At 41.2% G+C, this 22,486-nt stretch overlaps 1 protein-coding gene across 1 annotated transcript in view; it reads right to left on the minus strand.

The window, feature by feature from the left end:
• Positions 1-18,925, minus strand: part of PCYOX1 (prenylcysteine oxidase 1) — a 28,780-nt gene extending 9,855 nt beyond the window's left edge. The window contains exons 1-5 of the mRNA XM_043988352.1: positions 18,702-18,925; positions 13,863-14,069; positions 8,823-8,997; positions 3,616-3,827; positions 3,053-3,196 (exon numbers count right to left, since the gene is read on the minus strand). Coding sequence (XP_043844287.1) covers positions 3,053-3,196; positions 3,616-3,827; positions 8,823-8,997; positions 13,863-14,069; positions 18,702-18,873 — 910 coding nt within the window. The 5' untranslated portion in view covers positions 18,874-18,925. The remainder of the gene's footprint in view (positions 1-3,052; positions 3,197-3,615; positions 3,828-8,822; positions 8,998-13,862; positions 14,070-18,701) is intronic.
• Positions 18,926-22,486: the final 3,561 nt, after the last annotated feature.

Raw genomic sequence — 22,486 nt, forward strand, 5'->3', positions numbered from 1 at the left:
CTCCCATATCCAATCCATTGACTAATCTTGTTGAGTCTACTTCTATATCTCTTTCATAAGTACTATCATCTTCATGTGCACCCCTACCGAATTCAGACCCTCAGAATTTCTTGCCTTTTAAAAAACCTTTTAAAAAATGTTTAGAGGTTCTCTATTGCTTCTAAAGAAAAAACAGAACTACCTTAGCCTCACATTTAAGATCCACCACAATCTGGCTCCAACCTACATTTTCATTCTCATTTCAAACAACTATTGTAATCATTTGTTAACTGGTCCTCCTACTTACACTACCTTCTCTTCAAGTCACCTTCTAGATAGTTCCCAGTGTTCTCCTCCCAAGACACATCTAACCATATATATATATCACTAACAATAAGAAAATTTTCAATTGAAACCACCTTTCAGATATTACCTTACATCCACTAAAATGATAAAATCATCAACAACAAAAAAAGATAAAACAATTTCTATGTACAATTGGTGAATGGCTGAACAAATTGTGGTTCATTAATTTAATGGAATATTATAATGCCATAAAAATATTAAATCTGAAACATACAAGGAAATTTAGAAAGAGCTCCACAAAAAAAGTAGAATGGCAGACCTAGAACTGTGTACACATAGCCAATTGTTTTTTTAAAGAAAGCAAGCCAAGGCAGGTATAGCAGAATATCAGATCAACCAAGCAGACATAAGATAAAAGCTTTTGTTTTTTCATTAGTTATTAATTCATGGGGCAGCTAGATGGTGCAATGGATAAAGCACCGGCTCTGGATTCAGTAGGACCTGAGTTTAAATTCAGCCCCAGACACTTGACACTTACTAGCTGTGTGACTCTGGACAAATCACTTAACCCTCATTACCTGTAAAAAACCCCCACAAACAAATGAATAAATTAATGAATGAATGAATAAATGAATAAATAAATAAGTTATTAATTGATTTGTGTCTACCTTTTAAAAGAATCTTTTATACAATATTCTCATCTCTATTTTATTTATTACACTATTTGTTTTTGTTGATAATTGTTTATAATGAAAAACCTTTTAAAAATGATTAGAGGTTCTCTATTGCTTCTAAGGAAAAAAACAGAACTACCTTAGCATCATATTTAAGATCCACCACAATCTGGCTCCAACCTACATTTTCATTCTCATTTCAAACAATTCATCTTTGCCTTAGTCACCCATTTACATCTAGACCCATTTCCAACTATCCTTTACTCTTCAACCATCATCACCCCTTTTCTATCTGGAACCATAATCAAATATATATTGCCATTGCTAGCAAGAAGGGTGTTAATCTCCACTTTGGCTCTACTGGCCACATGTGTGACAAGCCAAACTAAAACATCCTTCCCTAGTCCCTAACCTATTACCTGTGTATTGTCTCATTCTATTAGAATGCCAATCTCCAGAGAACAGGAACTACCTCTGTGTTTATCACAGTGTAATAGGAATAGTAATCACTGAATAAATGTCTTTTCATTCATTCATTCACCTTTGTATTCTCTATGTGATGGTCAAATCAGTTTAGGAGCTGTTGCCTAAAACTGACATTCCAACTTCCCTCTACATATATTTGCCCGAATTGTCCCCCACTACTAAAATCCATTTATAGCTGCTCTTTCTGTGGTGGCAAAGAACTGGAAATCGAGGGGATGCCCATCAATTGGGGAATGGCTGAACAAGTTGTGATATATGAATGTAATGGCATACTATTGTGCTGTAAGAAATGATAAGCAGATGGAGTTCAAAAAAACCTGGAAAGACTTACATGAATTGATGCTGAGTGAAATGAACAGAACCAAGAGAACACTGTACACAGTATCAACAACAGTGTGTGACGATCAGCTGTGATAGACTTAACTCTTATCAGCAATACAATGATCCAAGACAATGCCAAAAGACTTACGGTAGAAAATACTCTCCACATTAAGAAAAAGAACTATGGAGTCTGCAAGTAGATTGAAGCATACTATTTTCACTTTTGTTGTTGCTTTTTTGGTATTGTTCTTGTTTATTCTTTCTTCTGTTTTTTTTTCCTTTTGTTCTGATTCTTCTCTTACAACATGACTAATGTAGAAATATGTTTAACATGATTGTAATGTATAAGCTATATCAAATTGCTTGCCGTCCTTAGGACTGGGGAGGGAAGGGACAGTGGGGGAAAAAAAAAGTTTGACCTCAAAAAAATCTTTACATGTAATTTGGGAAAAAAATTAAGGGAAAAAAAGGAAAGAAAACCCTAAATGGGGTCTTGAAGAGTGAGATACAACTAAACAACAACAACTACTTCATCTCTAATTCTCAGAATATTTAATCTTCTTTCAGGGCTCAGGTCAGATGCCACCTCTTTTTTGAAGCTTCAGGTCATTCCATCTCACTCTTCAACCTCTAGTTGTTAATATTCCCTCTGTCCTCAAATTACCTTGAATTTACTTATGTAAGCACAGATTTTATACTACAAGTATAATGTAATGTTTTTTGAGGGTAGGGACGTTTAATTTTTGGTTTTGTATCCTGCATGTCTAGCATATAGTAGGTGCTTAATCAATATCTGTTCAATTGAAATGAACACATAACTGTATAACCTATATCAGATTGCTCAGTCTTAGGGAGGGGGGAGGAAAGGAGAAAATCTTACAAAAATTTGTGCAGATAACTATATTTAATGTAAATATATTGAAAAAAGTTCAGGGGCAGCTAGGTGGCGCAGTGGATAGAGCACCAGCCCTGGAGTCAGGAGTACCTGAGTTCAAATCCAGCCTCAGACACTTAACACTTACTAGCTATGTGACCCTGGGCAAGTCACTTAACCCCAACTGCCTCACTAAAAAAAAAAAAAAAAAAAAAAAAAGTTCAAAACTATTAAGATTTTTTAACAAAAAGGAAATGAACACATAAATGGTAAATTTGGGATGGGGTGGAAAGGAAAAAAAAAGACTTCTCTTGTTGCTCCCCCACCCCCATGCCTTCCAAGCACTAAACAATCATCTTCTGGAAGAGAAGGTTAGCAGGAAAACAATTGAGAAACCTGCAGAGAAGCTTACCTGTCTTTGCTTTCTCCTCTATGTGAATAACTGAGCCAGAGATCAAATGAGCTTTGGAAAACCGAAGGAGCTCTTCACAAACACGTTTATTTCCACCTTCTACAGACCACAACCCAGAATCCGTGGCTGACAAGGATACCGCACCTGTCAGAGGGGGAAAAATTGCTTTAAAAGGCAGGCAGGTCACAAAAGAAGGCTTCCATCCATGTACTCTCCCCAAATTTGTCAGCATTGTTCCACTGCTCAGAATAGCAATGGGATGAATGAAATCATATTTAAATCTTTCATAGTTCCTCACTCAAAGACTCAGGAACAAGGAGAAGGCTGACTCTATGTGAGTTTATTTCCATTAGGTATTTGCTAGGCTTTCCTTAAACAGAGAGCCAAGAAACAGATTGTCCTCTGTTCTTCTTGGCCCTTCTGTGGTCTTGTGGAACAAAAGCTATTCTCTCTAACACAGAGATGATACAGAGGGGCCGGGGCCATTGCAACCACAGCCATAATCGTTTTACCAAACACATTTCTTTGAGTATATCCAAAGTCAATTTAATGTGCTGGCTTACCTACAAAGCCATTGATGCTCGTGCTCTGGCCAAAATTGACCCTCATGGCGGGAGTAACAATCTCATTGAGGAATTTCTCTGAGAAGCCTGCTTTCTGTAGAGACTGGAGAATGGTCCGGTTGAGCATTCCAGTGAATTCATCCCCTCCTAGGGCATGCAGCAAGCCTTCCACACTACTAAAAGAGTAGTCGTGGGACTGATAGCGGTAAATCCTTCATTGAAAAGAGGGGAAAGGGCCATTAAGCATCAAAGAGAATAATTCCCAACCCCACAGCTCATGTTTCCAGAGGCTGTCAGCACAAGAGGGGTGGGCAAGGTCTAGGGATGGAAGAAAGAAGGAAAAAATGGCATCATGATATCAAAAGACAACGAGAATATTTCTAGCCCGAGTCCCTCTCCCATGTTTCAGTACCTGGTCTCCTACTGCCTGCTGGCTATAGTTAGCTTTTTTTTGTTCTACAATCACCAGACATTCAACACATTCCTAAAACCAAGTTCATGTTCTTCTGCAAAAGGGGGGAGGGGAGGGGGCGAACAGAGAGGAAGAAAGGTAGGGAGAGAGGAAGGAAGGAAAGATGGAAAATTCTCCTTACTTTCCTAATTCTTTCAAAGGTTTTATTATCTTCTCCCTGTCATCTGAGCTAAGACTCATCTTTGACACCTCCCTAACATTCATAGCCAGTCAGCTACCAATTTCTATCAATTCTTCTTTCAAAATATCTCATTTTCTTCTATTATATTTCCACAGATCATGGATTAGGGCAATAATAGTCCTCCTTGACTCAAATCTCTTCCTCATACAATCCATCCTATATATTATTACCAAATAAATCGTATTGAAACACCCTTCCAGCAGGTCAGTTTTCTACTCAAAAGCCTGTGGTTGGGGCAGCTAGGTGGTGCAGTGGATAGAGCACCAGCCCTGGAGTCAGGAGTACCTGAGTTCAAATCCGTCCTCAGACACATAACACTTACTAGTTGTGTGACTCTGGGCAAGTCACTTAACCCCAATTGCCTCACTCAAAAAAAAAAAAAAGCCTGTGGTTCCTGTTGCCTATAGCAGAGTTACCAAACCAAATTAAAATGTGATTGAGAAATGTTTAAACAAGTTTTAAAAAACACAATGCAATATAGATAATGCTCACTTATGGTTTTCTAATTCACTATGCAGCCTGCAGGGATTCATTTCTATTTGAGTTTGACAAGACTGGCCTACAGGATCAAATCCATTCCTCTTACTCGGAGATTCAAGGCTTTTCTTTTTTTTTTTTTTGGTGAGACAAGTGGAGTTAAGTGATTTGCCCAGGGTCACACAGCTAGTAAGTGTCAAGCATCTGAGGCCAGATTTGAACTCAGGTCCTCCTGACTCCAAGGCTCTATCCACTGCACCACCTAGCTGCCCCCAAGGCTTTTCATGATTTGGTCCCAACCTACCTTTGTAAACTTACTTCCTACTACTCCTTTAGATGAACCCTTCATTCTATCAGAGTAAATGTATTGACTGTCCCCCACCTCAAAGCCTTACATATTTCCATCTCTGCATTTTACAAATCTATCTAAATATCACCTATCTTCAAGTCTGCTCTCTTCCATGAAACCTTACCTGATCTTCTATCAAAGGATGCTAGAACTGGAGCTAGAAGAGACTTGAGAGATCATCTAGTCCAAAGACATCAAATTCACAGTCCATTGACCACAGATGGCCTCCAAAACTCTCAATGTGGCCAGGAACCAGATTAAAGTGCCATTGGGAAGTGATTTTTTAAAATTAAAAAAAAAAAATGTAGTACAACAAAGATACTGTTAATTTGTGATTTTCTAAGACAATATGTAACCTGTGGAGATTCGTTTTTATTTGAGTTTGACACAACTAATGTAGTCTACTTCCACTCCCACCTATTTTATAGATGAAGCTGAGACCCACAGAGATTAAGGGACTTGCTAGAATTCACACAGGTGGTAAATGAAAGAGCTGGAATTATACTCTAAATCCAGCTTTCATGGAACACCACCTCCTCCTACAGAAATTCAAAAAAGAGAAGGAAAGAAGGAGACAGAGAGCATGCATTCCAAGTGCTATAGAAAAAGATTTCATGAAAGAGGTGAATATTGGGATTTGGGTACTTTGAAAAGGGTGAAAGGCCCCATAGAATTGCCCTGGAAAATTCCACAATAGCAAGGAGAAAAGAATGAAAAGAAGAGTGAGTGAAACTATGGAGCGGCTGGGAAACCAGTCAGTTAACACCTGACTTTCCCTCAAAAATGAATCACCCCAATGTACACTAGTCTGCCCTGATGACTTTATCAGTAAGTCAACAGAAGCCACTCCTTGGTACTTTACCCAATACATTCTAGCATTTTGTAAATTATTATTATTATTTTTTTTTTTGCAGAGAAATGGGGGTTAAGTGACTTGCCCAGGGTCACACAGCTAATAAGTGTCAAGTGTCTGAGGCTGGATTTGAACTCAGGTCGACCTGAATCCAGGGCCAGTGCTTTATCCACTGCCTAGCTGCCCCTCTAAATGAATTTTTGTTTTGTTTTGTTGTTTTTGTTTTTGCAGGCAATGGGGGTTAAGTGACTTGCCCAGGGTCACACAGCTAGTAAGTGTCAAGTGTCTGAGGCCGGATTTGAAATCAGATACTCCTGAATCCAGGGCCGGTGCTTTAACCACTGCACCATCTAGCTGCCCCTTCTAAATGAATTTTTAACAAGGATCCCAGTGTCCCCCATGAACTTCCCTAACGGTTCTGTGCACAAGCGTGCGCACACACACACACACACACACACACATGCACACATGCACTATGAAATCGAGGGAAGACATACTCCCTAATGACTACCAATGAGACAGCAAGATACCCTGAAGGAAAATGGATTAGCCAAGCCAATTTCAGGGGAAGTCAATGGACTCTTTTTTTGGGCAAACCTTTTACCACTTCTACGACCACCCCCATGCCAAAAATGTGAGCAAAGCTTTAGGCATCTGTGCTATTCAAAGAAACTGAACATTGATGAAAGTATCTTGCAATTATATGAGATTCAGATTGGGCAAGAATTATGATGAGATGAAACCCAGGTGAACCAGGTGCTTCCAGCTTCCCCTCTGACCCTACATTCACTTGGTAATTCCCAGCCCTAACTTGTCCCAACCTGGGACTTCCCCAAATATTCCAGGGGGTACTGTGAATTTTGAAAAGAAAATTCTGACTTGCTTTAATAATATAAATACATTGTACAGTACTTTTCAACCAATCAACAAACACTTTTACTATGTATTCACTATGTGATGGCACTGTGCTAAGTGCTAAGGATACAAAAAAAAGCAAACAGTACCTGCCTTCAAGGATCTTATATTCTAATGGAAGAAACAACATGCAACTAGATACATGCAAGATACATTTATCTTGGGACAACTAGGTGGAACAGTAGATAGAGCACCAGCCCTGGAGACAGGAGGACCTGAGTTCAAATCCAACCTAGGACACTAGCTGTGTGACCCTGGGCAAGTCACTTAAACCTGATTTCGAGGGGGGGGGGGAGATCTTATCATGTAATCAAACCGTAAAGGACATCAGATGGTCACAACTCCAAAAGGTTTGGGAACTGTGACATTTTAGTGTAAGATCCTTAGAGAGTCAAGACTCATTCTTTGTGGCTACAGTACCTAGCATGCAGTAGATATTGCATAAATGTGTGCTGGTTAAGTGAATTAGATCAAAACACAATTTCCAAAACTCTGAGACTCCTCTTGAGACATGTTCTTTTGTTGCTGGTTGCTGGCTCTTGTTTAAGGCTTATTCACTGCTACATTTAGGCCAAGAGAGGTTCCCCCTCTGTTACTCAAACAAGCAATTCCCTACTTGCTGAAAACCATCCAGAGATAAGGTCCCCACACAGCAGCCCAGCCCGGCTTGCCTGGCTTCCAAGACCTGTAGGAACAAGTTACCTACAGACTTTGAAAAGGAGAACTTTGTCTCAGGGTTGATGAGTGACTCACAGACACTTGCTCCTTCTAAGTAATGTCTTCAATGGCCCTGACAGATCGTTTGGAAGAAAATCCATTGTAGTGAGACTTCATGGACTCCAAAGAAACATCAAAAAAATCATCTAAATTTCATATACCCAGAAATTGAGGCTTGAGAAAGAAATACATCTGTGATACTTATCAGGAGGTTGAAGAAATAACAGTATATTTATCCCACCTGAGCTAAGGAGCAAGTTACATTACATGGTGTGTAATTTGATATTTTGGCATCTAGTTTATTCACTTGGCAGAGCAATTGTGGTAATAAATTATCGCTCCTGCCTTCATCTTGTAACCACAGGCCCCTTTCTCCACAGAGTACAAAATTAGCCATTCCAATAAGCATGTATCTCCAACCCATCCATAACCCTAACCCTGAACTAGTTTCTAACCCTAACCCCACCCCAAATTGGGATATGTCTTGAAAGAGAATTAGGTTGTGGGTAAATATTCAGTCTTTTTTTTTTTTTTTAGTGAGGCAATTGGGGTTAAGCAACTTGTCCAGGGTCACACAGCTAGTAAGTATTAAGTGTTTGAGGCTGGATTTGAACTCAGGTACTCCTGAATCCAGGGCCAGTGCTCTATCCACTGCACCATCTAGCTGCCCCGTAAATATTCAGTCCTATTAAAAACTCAACTACATAAGACCTGTAAAGAGGCAATCCGGTACTGTAGAAAGAACACTGGACCTGGGAGTCAGGAAACAAATACAGATTTAATTCTTGCTGTATGGCCTTGGATAACCACTTCACTTCTCTCCTGAAATGCCATTACCCAATGATTAGATGATTACATCTCCTACCACAAAGGGTCGGGTGAAGAAAGCATTTTGTAAGCTTTAAAATTCTACTAAAGATGACTCACTCTTCAAGCTGCTGTGGTTGCTGACTGATTTCATCATGGTGACACCGCCTAACATGGACCAGGCTAGAAAGCCTACACACCTTCTAGCCCTGGTAGCCTGGCTTTAACAAGCACTACCATATTCCTCAAAAACATTTCTCCAACCAGAACTATCCCCCTCCACTTGGTGAATGGAGAAAAATTCTCCAGTGGTCACTACAATTTTCATGACAGTTTTACACATTCACTGGGAAATCTGGGAGACAAAATCCAGAAACTGGAACTCCAGAAGTCCATAAAATTCAAATTTTAAAAAATTTAATGATAAAACAATTACCTCATAAACTTGTCTAAGATATCTTCTACCCACATATGCATCCGGAGGAACTGAAATCCATAGTGCCAGACGAGCTTAATCATGTTAATGATGAACCAACTGCTCTCTTCAAACACAAGATTCTCCCCATTATAAATGCCCATGAGGCCATCAGAAACCTGAAGAGAGGCAAGATCTGCAAAAACAGAGAGAGGGAATGCCAGTGATTCATCTGCATCTTGGGCATCACTTTAAGAAGTAGTCTAATACAATACTTGCATAAACAGATGGTTCATGCAGGACCAAGAGGACGATGGATTTAATGATAAGGAAACTGAGACAGAGTTAAGTGACTTGCCCAGGGTCACATAGGTAGGAAGTGTCTGAGGACAGATATGAACTCAGGAAGAGGGGTCTTCCTGACTCTAGGCTCAGCACTCTATCCACTAAGCTACCCAGCTACCCAATGACCATAATGCTATTAAAAAAAAAAAAAAACACCAAAAGACTCCAGAACTCAGGTCAATGTAGTGACTAACCACAACCTGAGAGGGCTGATGCTTCTCAGATTCTGAATGGAGGTGGAATGAGGCACACGTTTTCAGACATGGCCAATATACTGATTTGTTTTGCTCAACTACCCTTATTTGTTATGACGGATGGTTCTGTTGAGGACAGGGGAGTGATTAGAAAGACAGGGAAATGGCACTATTTTAAGAAAAAGGGGGCATCAATAAAACCATTTTTAGCAAGGGAAATCTATCAGAAAAAATAAAAACCAAAACCTCTGTATATCTAGAAGCTCACTGTAGAAATTCAAACTTTCAGAACAGGAGCTAAGTAGGGATTTCAAATAGGAAATAGTCTATTCAAGCAATCTATTAGCATTTATTAAATACTTACTATATGCCAGAGACTAATATTCATAGAATCTTTAACATGCAGAATTTGCGCATAAACAGAATCCTTTTTCCAACTTCCCTTCAATATTCCATCTCTTTTCCCCTCAACTCCTGCATGGCTAAACCACTTGGAACCTCAGCTCATCTTCTAACTGTGACTCCACGCTTTCCATTTCCCCCAGTAGGCATTTCTGGCATTCATACTTTGGCTCCTATTTGCTGCCACCTCACCCAGGCTGACCAGACTGAGACTGTAAGTATGTGTATGTATGTGTACCTGCATATATGTGTAGGCTGCAAAAAGGGGGGAGGCAGGGAAGGGAGGGAAGGAGGAAGGTAAAGAGAGAGAGACAGAGAAAAGTAGAGAGAGAATGCACGGGGGGGGGGGGGGTGATGCCAAAGGGAGAACAGCCTCCTAACAGAAACTTACTTTTTCTATCAATGGCTTAGGAATCAGAAAACTGCATTTCTAGTCCTGGCTCTGCCACTAACGTGACCTTAGACAAATCATTTATCTCCTCTGGACCTTGGCATCTTCACCCATAAAATGAGAGGGTTGAACAAGATGATTTCTAAAGTTCCTGCCAGTGCTGAAGCTGCATTACATAATCTCCAAGAAAACCTCAGGCACACGCTTTGTGATGTAGCCTAACTCAGTTCTGTTTTTATACATATGTGTGTATGCATCTATTTGTGAATACACACACACACACATATGTAGACATAGTTAGATGTAGATATAAATATACATATATTTGTTGTTGTTGTTCGGTTGTTTAGCACTTCATGACCCCATATAGAGTTTTATTGGCAAAGATACTGGGGTGGTTTGCCATTTCTTTCTCCAGTAGATTAAGGCAAACAAAGGTTAACTGACTTGCCCAGGGTCACATCGCTAGTGAGAGTCTGAGGCTGCATTTGAACTCAGGTCTTCCTGACTCCAGACCTAGTTTGCTACCTACTGAGCCACTTAGCTACCTGTGTGTGTGTACACACATATGTATACATACATAACTATGTGTATACACACACACACATACATTCCTTTTGTTGGAGTGAACTTTTACTCCCTGATTTTTGGTTGTTGTTGTTGAGTGATTTCAGTCGTGTCTGACTTTCCACAACCCCTTTGAGGTTTTCTTAGCAAACACACTTGTGGTTTGCCATTTCTTTTTCCAGTTCATTTTACAGATGAGTTACTGAAGCAAACAGGGTTAAGTGACTTGCCCAGGGTCACACAGCTAGTAAGCATCTGAGGCCAAAGTGCTCTATGTACAGCACCACGTTGCTGCCCCAAGTACCAAATATTCCTTGGTACTTCTGCTTATTGATCCCAATTTTGCCCTCTGGGGCCACAGTTTCAGTCTAATCTCTTTTCCATACCAGAGCCTTTCAAATAAATACCTAACAAAAAATAAACCATCACATCCCCCTTAAGTCTCCTCCAGGCTCAATATTTCAAGCCTTCCCTCCCATTGCACAGCGGATGGTCCTTCCCTGGGGCTACCCACCCTCCTCTGAATATGCTCCAGTTGGTCAATGTTCCTGCAAATATGGGACATTGAGAACTGACTGCAAAGACTCCAGATGCCATCTGACAATGGCAGGGTCCACTGAATCACAGAACCAGGAAATGCAAATGTTGGAAGGGACCTCAGAGGCTGAAATCCTGCCTCTGCCAACTCCTTTGTGTGTGACCTTGGCTAAGTCACATGGCCTCTGAAGGTCTCAGTTTCTTTATCAGTAAAAGGACAGGGTTAAGATTAATGAACACTAAGGTCCCATCAAGCTCAGATACACTGTTATTCTTGATTGCTATTAGCTTATACCCAGAGAAAGGAAATGAAAAGTCCAAGAAATAAAGCAGTTTACTAAAAGCCAAAGGCTTAGCAGGTATATTTGGGTTTGAATAATTTAGACTGATGTTCTCTTACATTTCAATATTAACTCTGTCATAAATATTTGCCCAAAACGTAGCCAGTATTGTGGGCTTAAGGTACTAGCCTCCCTGAAAATTTTTCCAATTAATGTTTAATTGAATTTACATGTATGTCTGCTCTCTAAATAAAACATCTGCTATTTGATATCTGGTAACCTACTCATCTGCCATTTTGTTCGGTTCTAGAGCCAGGCAGCATGAGGTAGGTGAAAACAAAAGCAGTTTGGGAGACCATGGTCCTGGGTTCAAATCACGGGTCTGCTATTTACTATCTGCATGACCTTTGGCAAGGTCTGAAGGCAGAATATTTCCCAACAAAAAACAGAATGGGAATTAGTCTATTCTGCATCACTGAATACTCAGGATAAAGTGAATGAAGAATAATAAATGAAGAATAGTTAAAAAAAAAAAAGAAAGAAAGAAAGAAAGGGGCAGCTAGGTAGCACAGTGGATAGAGCACTGGCCCTGGATTCAGGAGGACTTGAGTTCAAAGCCGGCCTCAGACACTTGATACTTACTAGCTGTGTGACCCTGGGCAAGTCACTTAACCCCAATTGCCTCACAAAGAAAGAAAGAAAGAAAGAAAGAAAGAAAGAAAGAAAGAAAGAAAGAAAGAAAGAAAGGAAGGAAGGAAGGAAGGAAGGAAGGAAGGAAGGAAGGAAGGAAGGAAGGAAGGAAGGAAGGAAGGAAGGAAGGAAGGAAGGAAGAAGGAAGGAAGGAAGGAAGGAAGGAAGGAAGGAAGGAAGGAAGGAAGGAAGGAAGGAAAGAAAGAAAGAAAGAAAGAAAGAAAGAAAGAAAGAAAGAAAGAAAGAAAGAAAGAAAGAAAGAAAGAAAGGAAGAAGGAAAGAAAGAAAGAAGAATAATGAATGAAGAATATAATAATAATAATAATGAATGAATGAAGAATAATAAATGTTCATCCCTTGCACTGTTTCCCCAAATCCTCCTCATTTCCTGGGCTGTGTGTGAATACACACACACACACACACACACACACACACACACACACACATATATACACACATACTGGTTGTTGTTTAGTCGTTTCAGTCATGCCAACTCTTTGTGATCCCACATGGGGTTTTCTTGACATAGATATTCCTAGCCCAGACTACACCACTCCTCACCTTTGAAGAGGAAGGCTAACAGTGTGGTAGAAAAGTCAGAAGACCAGAATTAGAATGCTGCCTCAGGCATCTGTGAGCTGTATGACCCTGGGGCAAGTCACTTAATCTCTCTCTGCCTCAGTTTCCTCAGTGGTAAAACAGCACCTACTTTACAAGGTAATTGAGAGGATTAAATAATATAATATCTGTAAAGCATTTTGAAAACTTTAAAATGGCAGTTAAATGCTAGCCATTATTCTTACTATTGTAGATGCAACATGATGTAGTATATAGAGAGCAAGTCATGAAGTCCCAAAGACCAGAGTTCAAATCTTATCTCTAACATTTGACTGTAGGCAAGTCCCTTAATCTCTTGGTGCTCCAGAAAACCATGTATCACTATAAATTGCAGAGAGAAGTTGCCGACCTACACTGCTAGATGGTATTTCCCCACATGGGAGTCCTCTACGTCAATGAAATCACAGATGTAGTACCTATCCCAGGCATCATCATCATCCTCATTAATTATTATAATTAATTAATAATAATTATACAATTAATCATCAGTAAATACAATCTTACATAGTAGTTGAACATATAAGTAATAATATTTATACAATTTATAAGTGTATTATATATCATTATTGTTATTACTGTTATTAATACTTTGGGAAGAATCATAAGACCTAGGGTTCAGAGTGGGCTGGCACTAGAAGTGTCTCTACCCCTAACTGGCTGCATGACCTTGTACAAATCACTTTACTCCCCTGACACTTCTCCATCAGAAAAATGAGGGGATTTCCCGTTCTCAAATAACATGACTTTAAGATGCAAATGAACACACCCGGCAGTTCCGCCCCCCACCCATAGCTGCTCTCAATCATTCAAAGAAAAGAATAACACACCCTCCCCACAAACACATTTCCCCAAACATGACTTTGGGTTGCTAGGGAAAGGTGAAAGATGATGGAATTTTTTTCCAATTCTTGGGAGAGGGGAATAAAAAACTTTAAAATGTTAGAGTTTCAGTTCCATCAGATAAAAATAGCCACAGGTCACCAGATGACATCATCCTAATCATTCTAGGTCTCTAAGAACAGAAAAACCCACATACCCAGTTCCTTGACAAAGCGCTTCATATGCAGATTTAGGGGATGTATGACAGAACCCCCAGCCTCGTAATCTTGCCCTTCCACGTTGAGAGTAGCCAGGCGTCCTCCAACCTTTCTTCTCTCAAACACATGAATCTTCACTTCTTTCCCAAATTTCTGCCGTAGGTAGTAGGATGCTGAGGTACCACCAATTCCACCTCCAATAACAGCTGGAGGGGGGAAAAAAAGTAATGAGAATTCTATTTCTTCCTGATATTAAGGTTAACAGGCGGTTTATCTTTTTGTTTTCAAGTTTTGATATTGTTGTTATTGTTTTTGAACAGATCTGTGATTTTACTTTTATAGGGAACTTTCTATTTTCTATTATTTTAATAATCATTGTAGGGCAGCTAGGTGGCGCAGTGGATAAAGCACTGGCCCTGGATTCAGGAGGACCTAAATTCAAATCCAGGCTCAGACACTTGACACTTAGTAGTTGTGTGACCCTGGGCAAGTCACTTAACCCTCATTGCCCTGCCAAAAAAAATTAATAATCATTGTATATTTAATTTTTATAGTTTCCTCAGTGTATGAGTGTATGTAACTCCCTTTACCAATACAGATGGGTAAGACTTCTCCAAATTACTGTCTTAAAGAGAGTCACCTGTGGCCCCGAGAAGTTAAGGGACTCACCAAGGTCACACAGCCAGAATGTACCAGAGGCAGGGCCTGAATCTAGCTCTTCCTAATGCTGAAGCAGGTTCTCTCTCCACTATACCACACTTTCTTTCTTAACAGTTTTCACTAAGGTACAGGTTAAGAAATCTAGAGTAGAATAAATAAAACAGTGGATCTGGGGTCAGGAGACTCAGTTGTGCAATCCAGATCTATCATTCACAAACTGTGAATAAATCATTTAAGATGAACTTTGTTTTCCTCATCTGTAAACATTCAATACAACAAACATTTATTAAGCAACTATGGGCTAAGTGCTAGAGAATAAGGCTCACACTACTTACCTTACAGATCATTACAGATGAAAGGAGAAAGGTAAAGCGCTTTGTAAACCTTAAAGTGATGCCAACATTTCTGTTATTATTAATGGGAACTAATGGGCATGAAAGACTCTTAAAACTGTTGCTGGTAAATAGATAATGATATTGGCGACAGAGTCAGGTAGCAAGAAGGAAGTGGGGAAAAAAACCAATCGTTTTGGAGTCAAAGGTCTTGGGTTTAAAACTTGGCTCTACAAATCATTAAATTTTCAGTTTTAATTTTCCTCATCTGTAAAATGAGTGAGTTGGCCAAAACAAAAATCTTCCAGTTCTAAATCTATGAGCCTTTGAATTCTAGACTATGGGTAGGCAAACTAGGCTTAGGAAGGTGGTATGTGCAGGAAAGTGCAACAAAACACTTTTTAATATTACTCATTACAGATGAAAAGTTCCCCTTATTATATTGATTTGGTATAATTTTGTTACATTTATTATATGTACAAAAATATTTATAGCAGCTCTTTGGTGGCAAAGAACTGAAAATAAAAGGTTTGTCCATCAACTGAGGAATGGCTAAACAAACTATGGCATATAAATATAATTGAATGTTATGGTGCCATAAAAATTAATGAAAGGAATGGTTTCAGAGAAACCAGAGAAGACTTTAGGGACTGATGCAAAGTTAAATGAACAGAACCAGAAGAACAATTTATACTATAACAAATGATAGAGAACTTGAAAGATTTAAGAACTCTAATCAGTGGGGCAGCTAGGTGGTGCAGTGGATAAAGCATTGGCCCTGGATTCAGGAGGACCTAAATTCAAATCCGGCATCAGACACTTGACACTTAACTAGCTGTGTGACCCTGGGCAAGTCACTTAACCCTCACTGCCCCAAGCAAAAAAAAAAAAAAAAAAAGAACAACTCTAATCAAAACAATGGTCAACCCTGCTTACAGATGACCAGTGATGATGAATCTTAGCCCCATTCCTGACAGAAAGGCACTTTTGGAAATGGCCAGTTTGGGAATTTGTTACATGGGCTTCTTTTTCTTTGTCTTTTTTCCAATGGGAAGAGGGAGAGGAAGATAGGAAGGAAAGAAAATAAATGCTTGTTAACTGAAACAAAATTTAAAATATTACTCGTTAAGTGCACAGATAATGTTTAATAACAGAAAATCCCACTATCCACAGCACAGAGAGATTTATTTTGTGGTAAATCAAGTTGTATCCACTTACCATAGAGGTTCAAAGCCTCTGATGAACCATAGGGCAAAATACATGAGGGGTTGGGAGGGGAGTAGGGAGAAGGGATTGTGTAATTTTCAAACCTTGTGACCAGAAGAATAGGGAAGAACAGTAACAGACTTTTAAACAAAATACTCCACCCAATACAAAAGCAGAGATGTTAATCAAATCCAAGAAACAATATTGTTTTTTATGCACTTGTCAAATTTCTCCCTGAGAACAGAATACACAATACAATACCTGGTACCATATACAACTTTGGCAGAGGAGGCCCTCGTTGATGGGACAGCCTTGAATGTGGGGTAGAATGTAACACATTATGTTCTGGGGATAAATTTCTCTAGTCTTAGCCAGTCTGGTCCTTAAACAACAGACATACTATAGAGGCGGTCCATCCCGGAGCTCACATTCAAGCTTTTCTAGCTTGGTAGGTCCTCACAAATTTTGCTGACATACCCCTTAGGGAAAGTAGGGTTACACTCCCACTGTGACGAGGCACTGAAGGAAGCACTTTATGGAAGTACAGAGACACACAGATGTTAATGACTACACAGTATACCGTTTCAAACAAGAGAAAGGAGAGGTAACCAGTAAGGTAATCTGACCCAAGACAAAAATAGACCTATCTAAGGCAACTGGAGGATCAGGTTCAAACAGAGTCGGGGCAAGGCTAGTCAAATGGGCCCAGAGGCCTTGAAGGGAACAAATTCAACCCGACTTACCAAAAAATAAATACCTAAGTGCCAGGAAGAACTTGTGTATGTGTGTACATTAGGGGATTACTTATCAGAATAGAGACCTGGAGGTCTTTCTGACTCAGTGACTCTCTATTTCCCCTATACTATGTTTCCTGTCTAACCCTGGGCAAATCACCTTCTCAGTGGCTTAGGCAACTCTCTTAAGACAATAAATTGCAAATAAAGAAAGCACAAATCTGATGCAAAAAAGACTAATATTAAAATATGCTACTTACTTCATTCCTCTCCTCATTTCAGCTCTGTAGCAGCTGCATACCTGGTCCCCCATGGTCTAAAAGGCCTTTGTTACCACCAAGAACCAGGAAGAACTAGCCTCTGGACTCCCTCTCTTCTGTATCTAAATGATTACTTACGTGTTACTCTAGATCTAGGCAATTCACATTGCATAGGAGTATGCAAGGGGTATCCAAAAAACAATCTGTGCTCCAAGCTGGTAACTGACTCCAAAGAACTGAGGAAAGGGTTCTGAGGTCCAAGATACAAAACAAGGTGACCTACTTCTGTGCTCCTCCAACGGCCAGAGCTCCTAACATGTGCCTGAGTTTGGGATCATCAGGAGAGGCAGTCTAGTATGGTAAAAAGGAAAAAAACTATCCCACATCCTAGGTTCCAGGACCAGCTCAAAAACTTCCTACCTTCCTCACTGTTGTCAAGTCTGCCTCCGGCTAAGCCTTACTCATCCTCATCTGTAAAACGGACAAGTTGGTATTTGCATGGGCTACTACTTCAAGGGGAGTCTTGCAATGAAACAATGCATTGTATAAACATGAGTTACTATCATGTGTGCTTGCAGGCCCTCACGCGGCTGTCTCTGCTCCCCTATTCAGGATGATAAAGGAGTCCACAGGCCTGGGTAGCCTTACCTGTGTGATCTAGGACCTATTCTCCTTCCCTCCTCTCATCTTCCTTGATTCCCGTTTCTTTACCCACAGAAGTCTGGTTCACATTCTGTAAAGCGGGGAGGGGAGAAAATATCTAGGATTTTGAGCTGGCAGTCAAGAAATCGTCTGGAACAGGCCTGCTGCTTTACAGATTAGGAAACTGAGGCTCAGGACGGAGCCTGGATTAGCTGACCTCTAAGGTCACTTCCAGCTCCAGACCGAGGATCACATAAACCTCCAGGACCTGTTCTTCAGCCCCATCATCTGGCACAGAAAAGTAGAAAAGCACATTGCATGTGGAGTAACCGAATGTCAGAGTTGAAAGAAACCTTTCTACATTGGTAGGAGTTTCCTATATACACCAAAGAAATCCCAAATCGGAAGCAAGTTTGTTGTTTTGTTTTGTTTTTAAAACAGAGTAATGTTAAAAATGTGGCCCTCACTCCTCTGCTCTTCTAATTTCATCTCCTCTGTAGCAGCTGCCTACCTGGCCCATTAGACAGAGAAGGAAAACTGAGGCCCAGCGCATTTAAATGATTCACCTACGATCACACAACCTGGCAGGGCTGGGAGTCAGACTAACCTCTATCTTCTGGCTCCCAGACCAGCGATTTTTCCTTTCTACCAGGGCTGACCCTAGAATCAGAGCTAATCCCGACTCTGCTACTAACTAACTAGCTTGGATGGTTTGGGGGCAAGGGGCTTCCCTGTTCCGGGCCTCAGTTTCCCCATCTGTATCCGATCCCATGCTGGAACAGAGAGTCATGGGTGACCGGCTTTAACGTTTTATTATTTATTTTATTTGTTTATTTATTTAATTTTTTGCAGCTAGAGCACTCTGCCCCGGGGCCGGGCCTGCCTCTTCCAGCTCTGGGCAAAGGCTGTGCAAAAGGTGGCTGCGCCGTGAACGCGAGTGGGGGCTGGGGGATGGGCATGCACTCGTCCTTTCCTCCCTCCCTCAGCATGCCCGGCTCTCCTACCAATCTTTTCCGGTGGGGCGCGCAGCTCTCCCAGGACCGGGCCGCAGAGTAGCAGCAGGAGCAGCAGCAGCGGCGGCGGCAGAGGAGGCCCCGGGAGGCCCCGGAAGGTGGTCAGACGCCCCAGGAGAGCCCCGCCGGCCGGGCGCGCGCACCGATCCCCTTCGCCTTCCATGGCCTCACACGCTCGCTCGCTCGCCAGCTCTCGCACTGGTGCCGGCGGGGCGGCCAGATGACCAGAGGGAGGCGGAGTCTGCACGCCCCGCCCCGCCCCGCCCCGCCCCGCCGCTCTTCCTCCCCTCCCCCTCCTTTCTCTTCCCTCCTCCTCCCGCCCCGCAGCCGCCTAGTCCTGGAAACCCGGCCCGCGTGTGGCGCGCATCCGGGAAAACGCTATGGGAGACGCTGGGAGGGTTTGGGAAGCGGAGCAAAAGTAAGGGGAATCATGCATTAATTCCACGAGCATTCAAGAGAGGGAGCATTTCAGAGCTGCAAGGGAACAGAAAGGTCATCTAACCCAACTTAATTATTTTACAGCATTTATTAAGTCCCTAAGGTGTTCCAGACACAGGAAATAGAGGGGAGTGAGGGGAGGGGAAGGAGGGACCCGCGGGAAATAGCTAACGTTTCTGTATAGCGCCTTCAGGTTTTTTATGTATTTTATAGGAAGTTCACAACAATCCTGAGAGATAGGTGCTGTTGTCATCCACATTTACATTTTACAAATGAGGAAACTGAGGCTGGAAAAAGTGAAGTGAATTCCCCGGGTTCCTACAGCTAGCAAGTGGCCAAAACAGGATTTGAACTCCCTTGCCTGAATCCTAGTCAAAAGAGGCCTGAGGATATACTCATGAAAAGACCCTCAAGGGGCAACTAGGTGGTGTAGTGGGTAAAGTACTGGCTCTGGATTCAGGAGTACCTGAGTTCAAATCCGACCTCAGACACTTGACACTTCCTAGCTGTGTGACCCTGGGCAAGTCACTTAACCCCAATTGCCTCACCAAAAAAAAGAAAGAAAGAAAAGACCCTCATGTTAGATGTGTGGATGAGCAATGAGTAACAGTTAACAAGGAACAGTTGGAGAGAGAGGAGAACCTTTGAAAAGTCCATATGGACAATAGTCACTAATGTGTTACTATAAAATAATAGCATTTATATAGCACTTCAAGGTTTTCAAAGAACTTTATAAATATCTCATTTTAGCCTCACAACCACCCTGGGACAGAAATGCTATTATTATCCCCATTTTGCTGATAAGGAAGCTGAATCACTGAAAGGTTAAGTGAGTTGGTCAGGGTCACATAGCTAGGAATCATCTGGGACAGTATTTGAACTCAGGTTTTCCTGACTCCAAGTCTAGTGATCACCTAGCCAGCATTTTTTTTTTCTTTCAGTACAATGCCATCCACCAAAGTAAAAGTCAGGAGATATTTTAGTATTTGTTGGCAAGGTGTTTTAATTTCCTTCCTGGTTTGTTCTACTGTCCAAAGTGGAACAGCTAGTAGGTAGCTGAGGCAGGGCTTGAACTCAGATTTCCCTGACTCTCAAGTCTAGTACTGTTTCTACTAACACATAGGCCATAAGAAGTTTAGGCCCAGAGAAGTGAAGAGGAAGAATCACTGGATTTGGAGGAAGATGGAATGGGTTTGCCCTCTTTGGAACTCAGTTTCGTCATTTGTAAAATGACAGAGAAAGCCAAAAATTACCTTGTATTTCTTTTTTGTTTTTGCAGGGCAATGAGGGTTAAGTGACTTGCCTAGGGTCACACAGCTAGTAAGTGTCAAGTGTCTGAGGCCACATTTGAACTCAAGACCTCCTGAATCCAGGGCTGGTGCTTCATCCACTGTACCACCTAGCTGCCCCCTTGTGTTTCTTTTGCATCTAGTTTGTATTTATATGGACATGTCTTCCTTCAATACACTGTAAGCTTTTTGAGATAGTATCTGTTTGATTTATGTCTTTGTGTGCCCATCACCTAGCACAGTGCCTGGCCCCTAGTAAGTACTTGATATATATTTACTACTCTTTAAGCTACTTGTCTAAGGTTAGGTGTCTAGTAAGCGACAGAGCCAAGATTTTAACCCACATCTTTTCACTTCTAGTCCAGGTTTCTTTCATGTACAGTAAGCTACTTTTTTATTAAGCACCTACTGTCTGCCAATGAAGCAGAAAATCCATAACTTTCCTATCTTCGTTTCTGGAATGCACTCCATCCATCCATCAGTAAATATTTATGAAACAGGCATTGTGCTAGTGGGGTACAAAGAAAAAAAATCCTTGTCTTTAAGGGGAGTATGGTCTAAGAGGCGGGAGAGACACCTTGGGGGAACATAGGTAGAGTATATACAAAATACGTGCAGAATAAAGAGAAGGTAACTTAGAAGAGAAAGCACCAGCACGGTGTGCAGAAAAAGGTTTTTGAGCTGAGTCTTGAGGGAAGTCAGGGATTCTAAAAGAAAGAAGTGAGGAAAGAAAGCATTCTCAGATTGGAGAGGAACCAGTATGAAGGCATAAAAACTGAAGACGGGGCACTGTGTGAAGAAAGGCAAATAGGCTAATGTGGCTGGAACCCAGAATGAGTGCCAAGGAATTATGTGTAAGAAGGCTGGAAAGATAGGAAAGGGCCATATTATGAAGTACTTTAAATGCCAAACAGCGGGGTTTATTTGATCCTAGAGGGAATTGGAAGCCATTGGAGTTTATTGAGTAAGAGGGGTGATATGATCAAGACATGTGCTTTAGTAATATCAATTTGGCAGCTATGAGGAGGGTATGTTGGAATGGGGCAGACTTGAGGCGGAGAGAAAAATGAGGAGCCCATTGTAGTCGTCCAAGCAAGAGGTGAAGTACTGAATCCAGTGGTGGCTGTGTGAGTAGTGAGATAAGGGTAGATGTAAGAGATGTTTTGGAGGTAGAGATAGGGAGATTTGGCAACTGATTAGATATGTGGAGGAAGTGAGTGAAGAACCAAGAATGACACAAGTTTTAAACCCGAGTGACAGGAAGGATGGCAGTGCCCTCAACAGTAATGAGGAAGTTCAGATGAGAGTTGGATTTTGGGGAAAATGCAATGACTTCTGTTTTGGGACATGTTAAGTTCACTATGCCTACAACAGACTTGGTGTAAAATATTCAGGAGTAAGTTGGTGATCAGCAAAGGAACTAGAACTGGTAATACAGATCTGGGATTCCTCTGCACAGAGATGACCATTCAATACCCCCTGGGTGATGATAAGGGTACCAGGTGCCAGAACATGGAGAGATAAGAGAAGAGGACCCAGGACAAAGCCTTGGGGGACACCCACAGTTAGTGTGTATAACATGAATGAAGATCCAGAAAAGGAAACTGAAAAGGAGCAGTCAGACAGCTAAGAGGACAGGAAGGGTCATGAGAGCAAACACAAAAGGAAGTGTCCAGAAGTCCATAAGCACTATCAAATGCTTACTTAAGAGGTCAATTAAAAGATCATTGGTGGGGCAACTAGGTAGTGCAGTGGACAGAGCATTGGCCCTGGATTCAGGAGGACCCGAGTTCAAAGCCGGCCTCAGACACTTAACACTTACTAGCTGTGTGACCCTGGGCAAGTCACTTAACCCCCATTGCCTCTCAAAAAGAAAAAAGAAGAAGAAGAAGAAAAAGAAAAGAAAGAAATGGAAAAGATCATTGATAACTTTGGAGAGAACAGTTTCAACTTATTGATGAGGTCAGAAGCCAGATGGCAGAGAAGTTAGGAGACAAAAAAGAAGTTTAGGCACTAAGTGTAGGTTACATTTTCAAGGAGTCTAGCTGA

The sequence above is a fragment of the Dromiciops gliroides genome, chromosome 2 (genome assembly GCF_019393635.1).
Source record: "Dromiciops gliroides isolate mDroGli1 chromosome 2, mDroGli1.pri, whole genome shotgun sequence".
Lineage (NCBI taxonomy): Eukaryota > Metazoa > Chordata > Mammalia > Microbiotheria > Microbiotheriidae > Dromiciops > Dromiciops gliroides.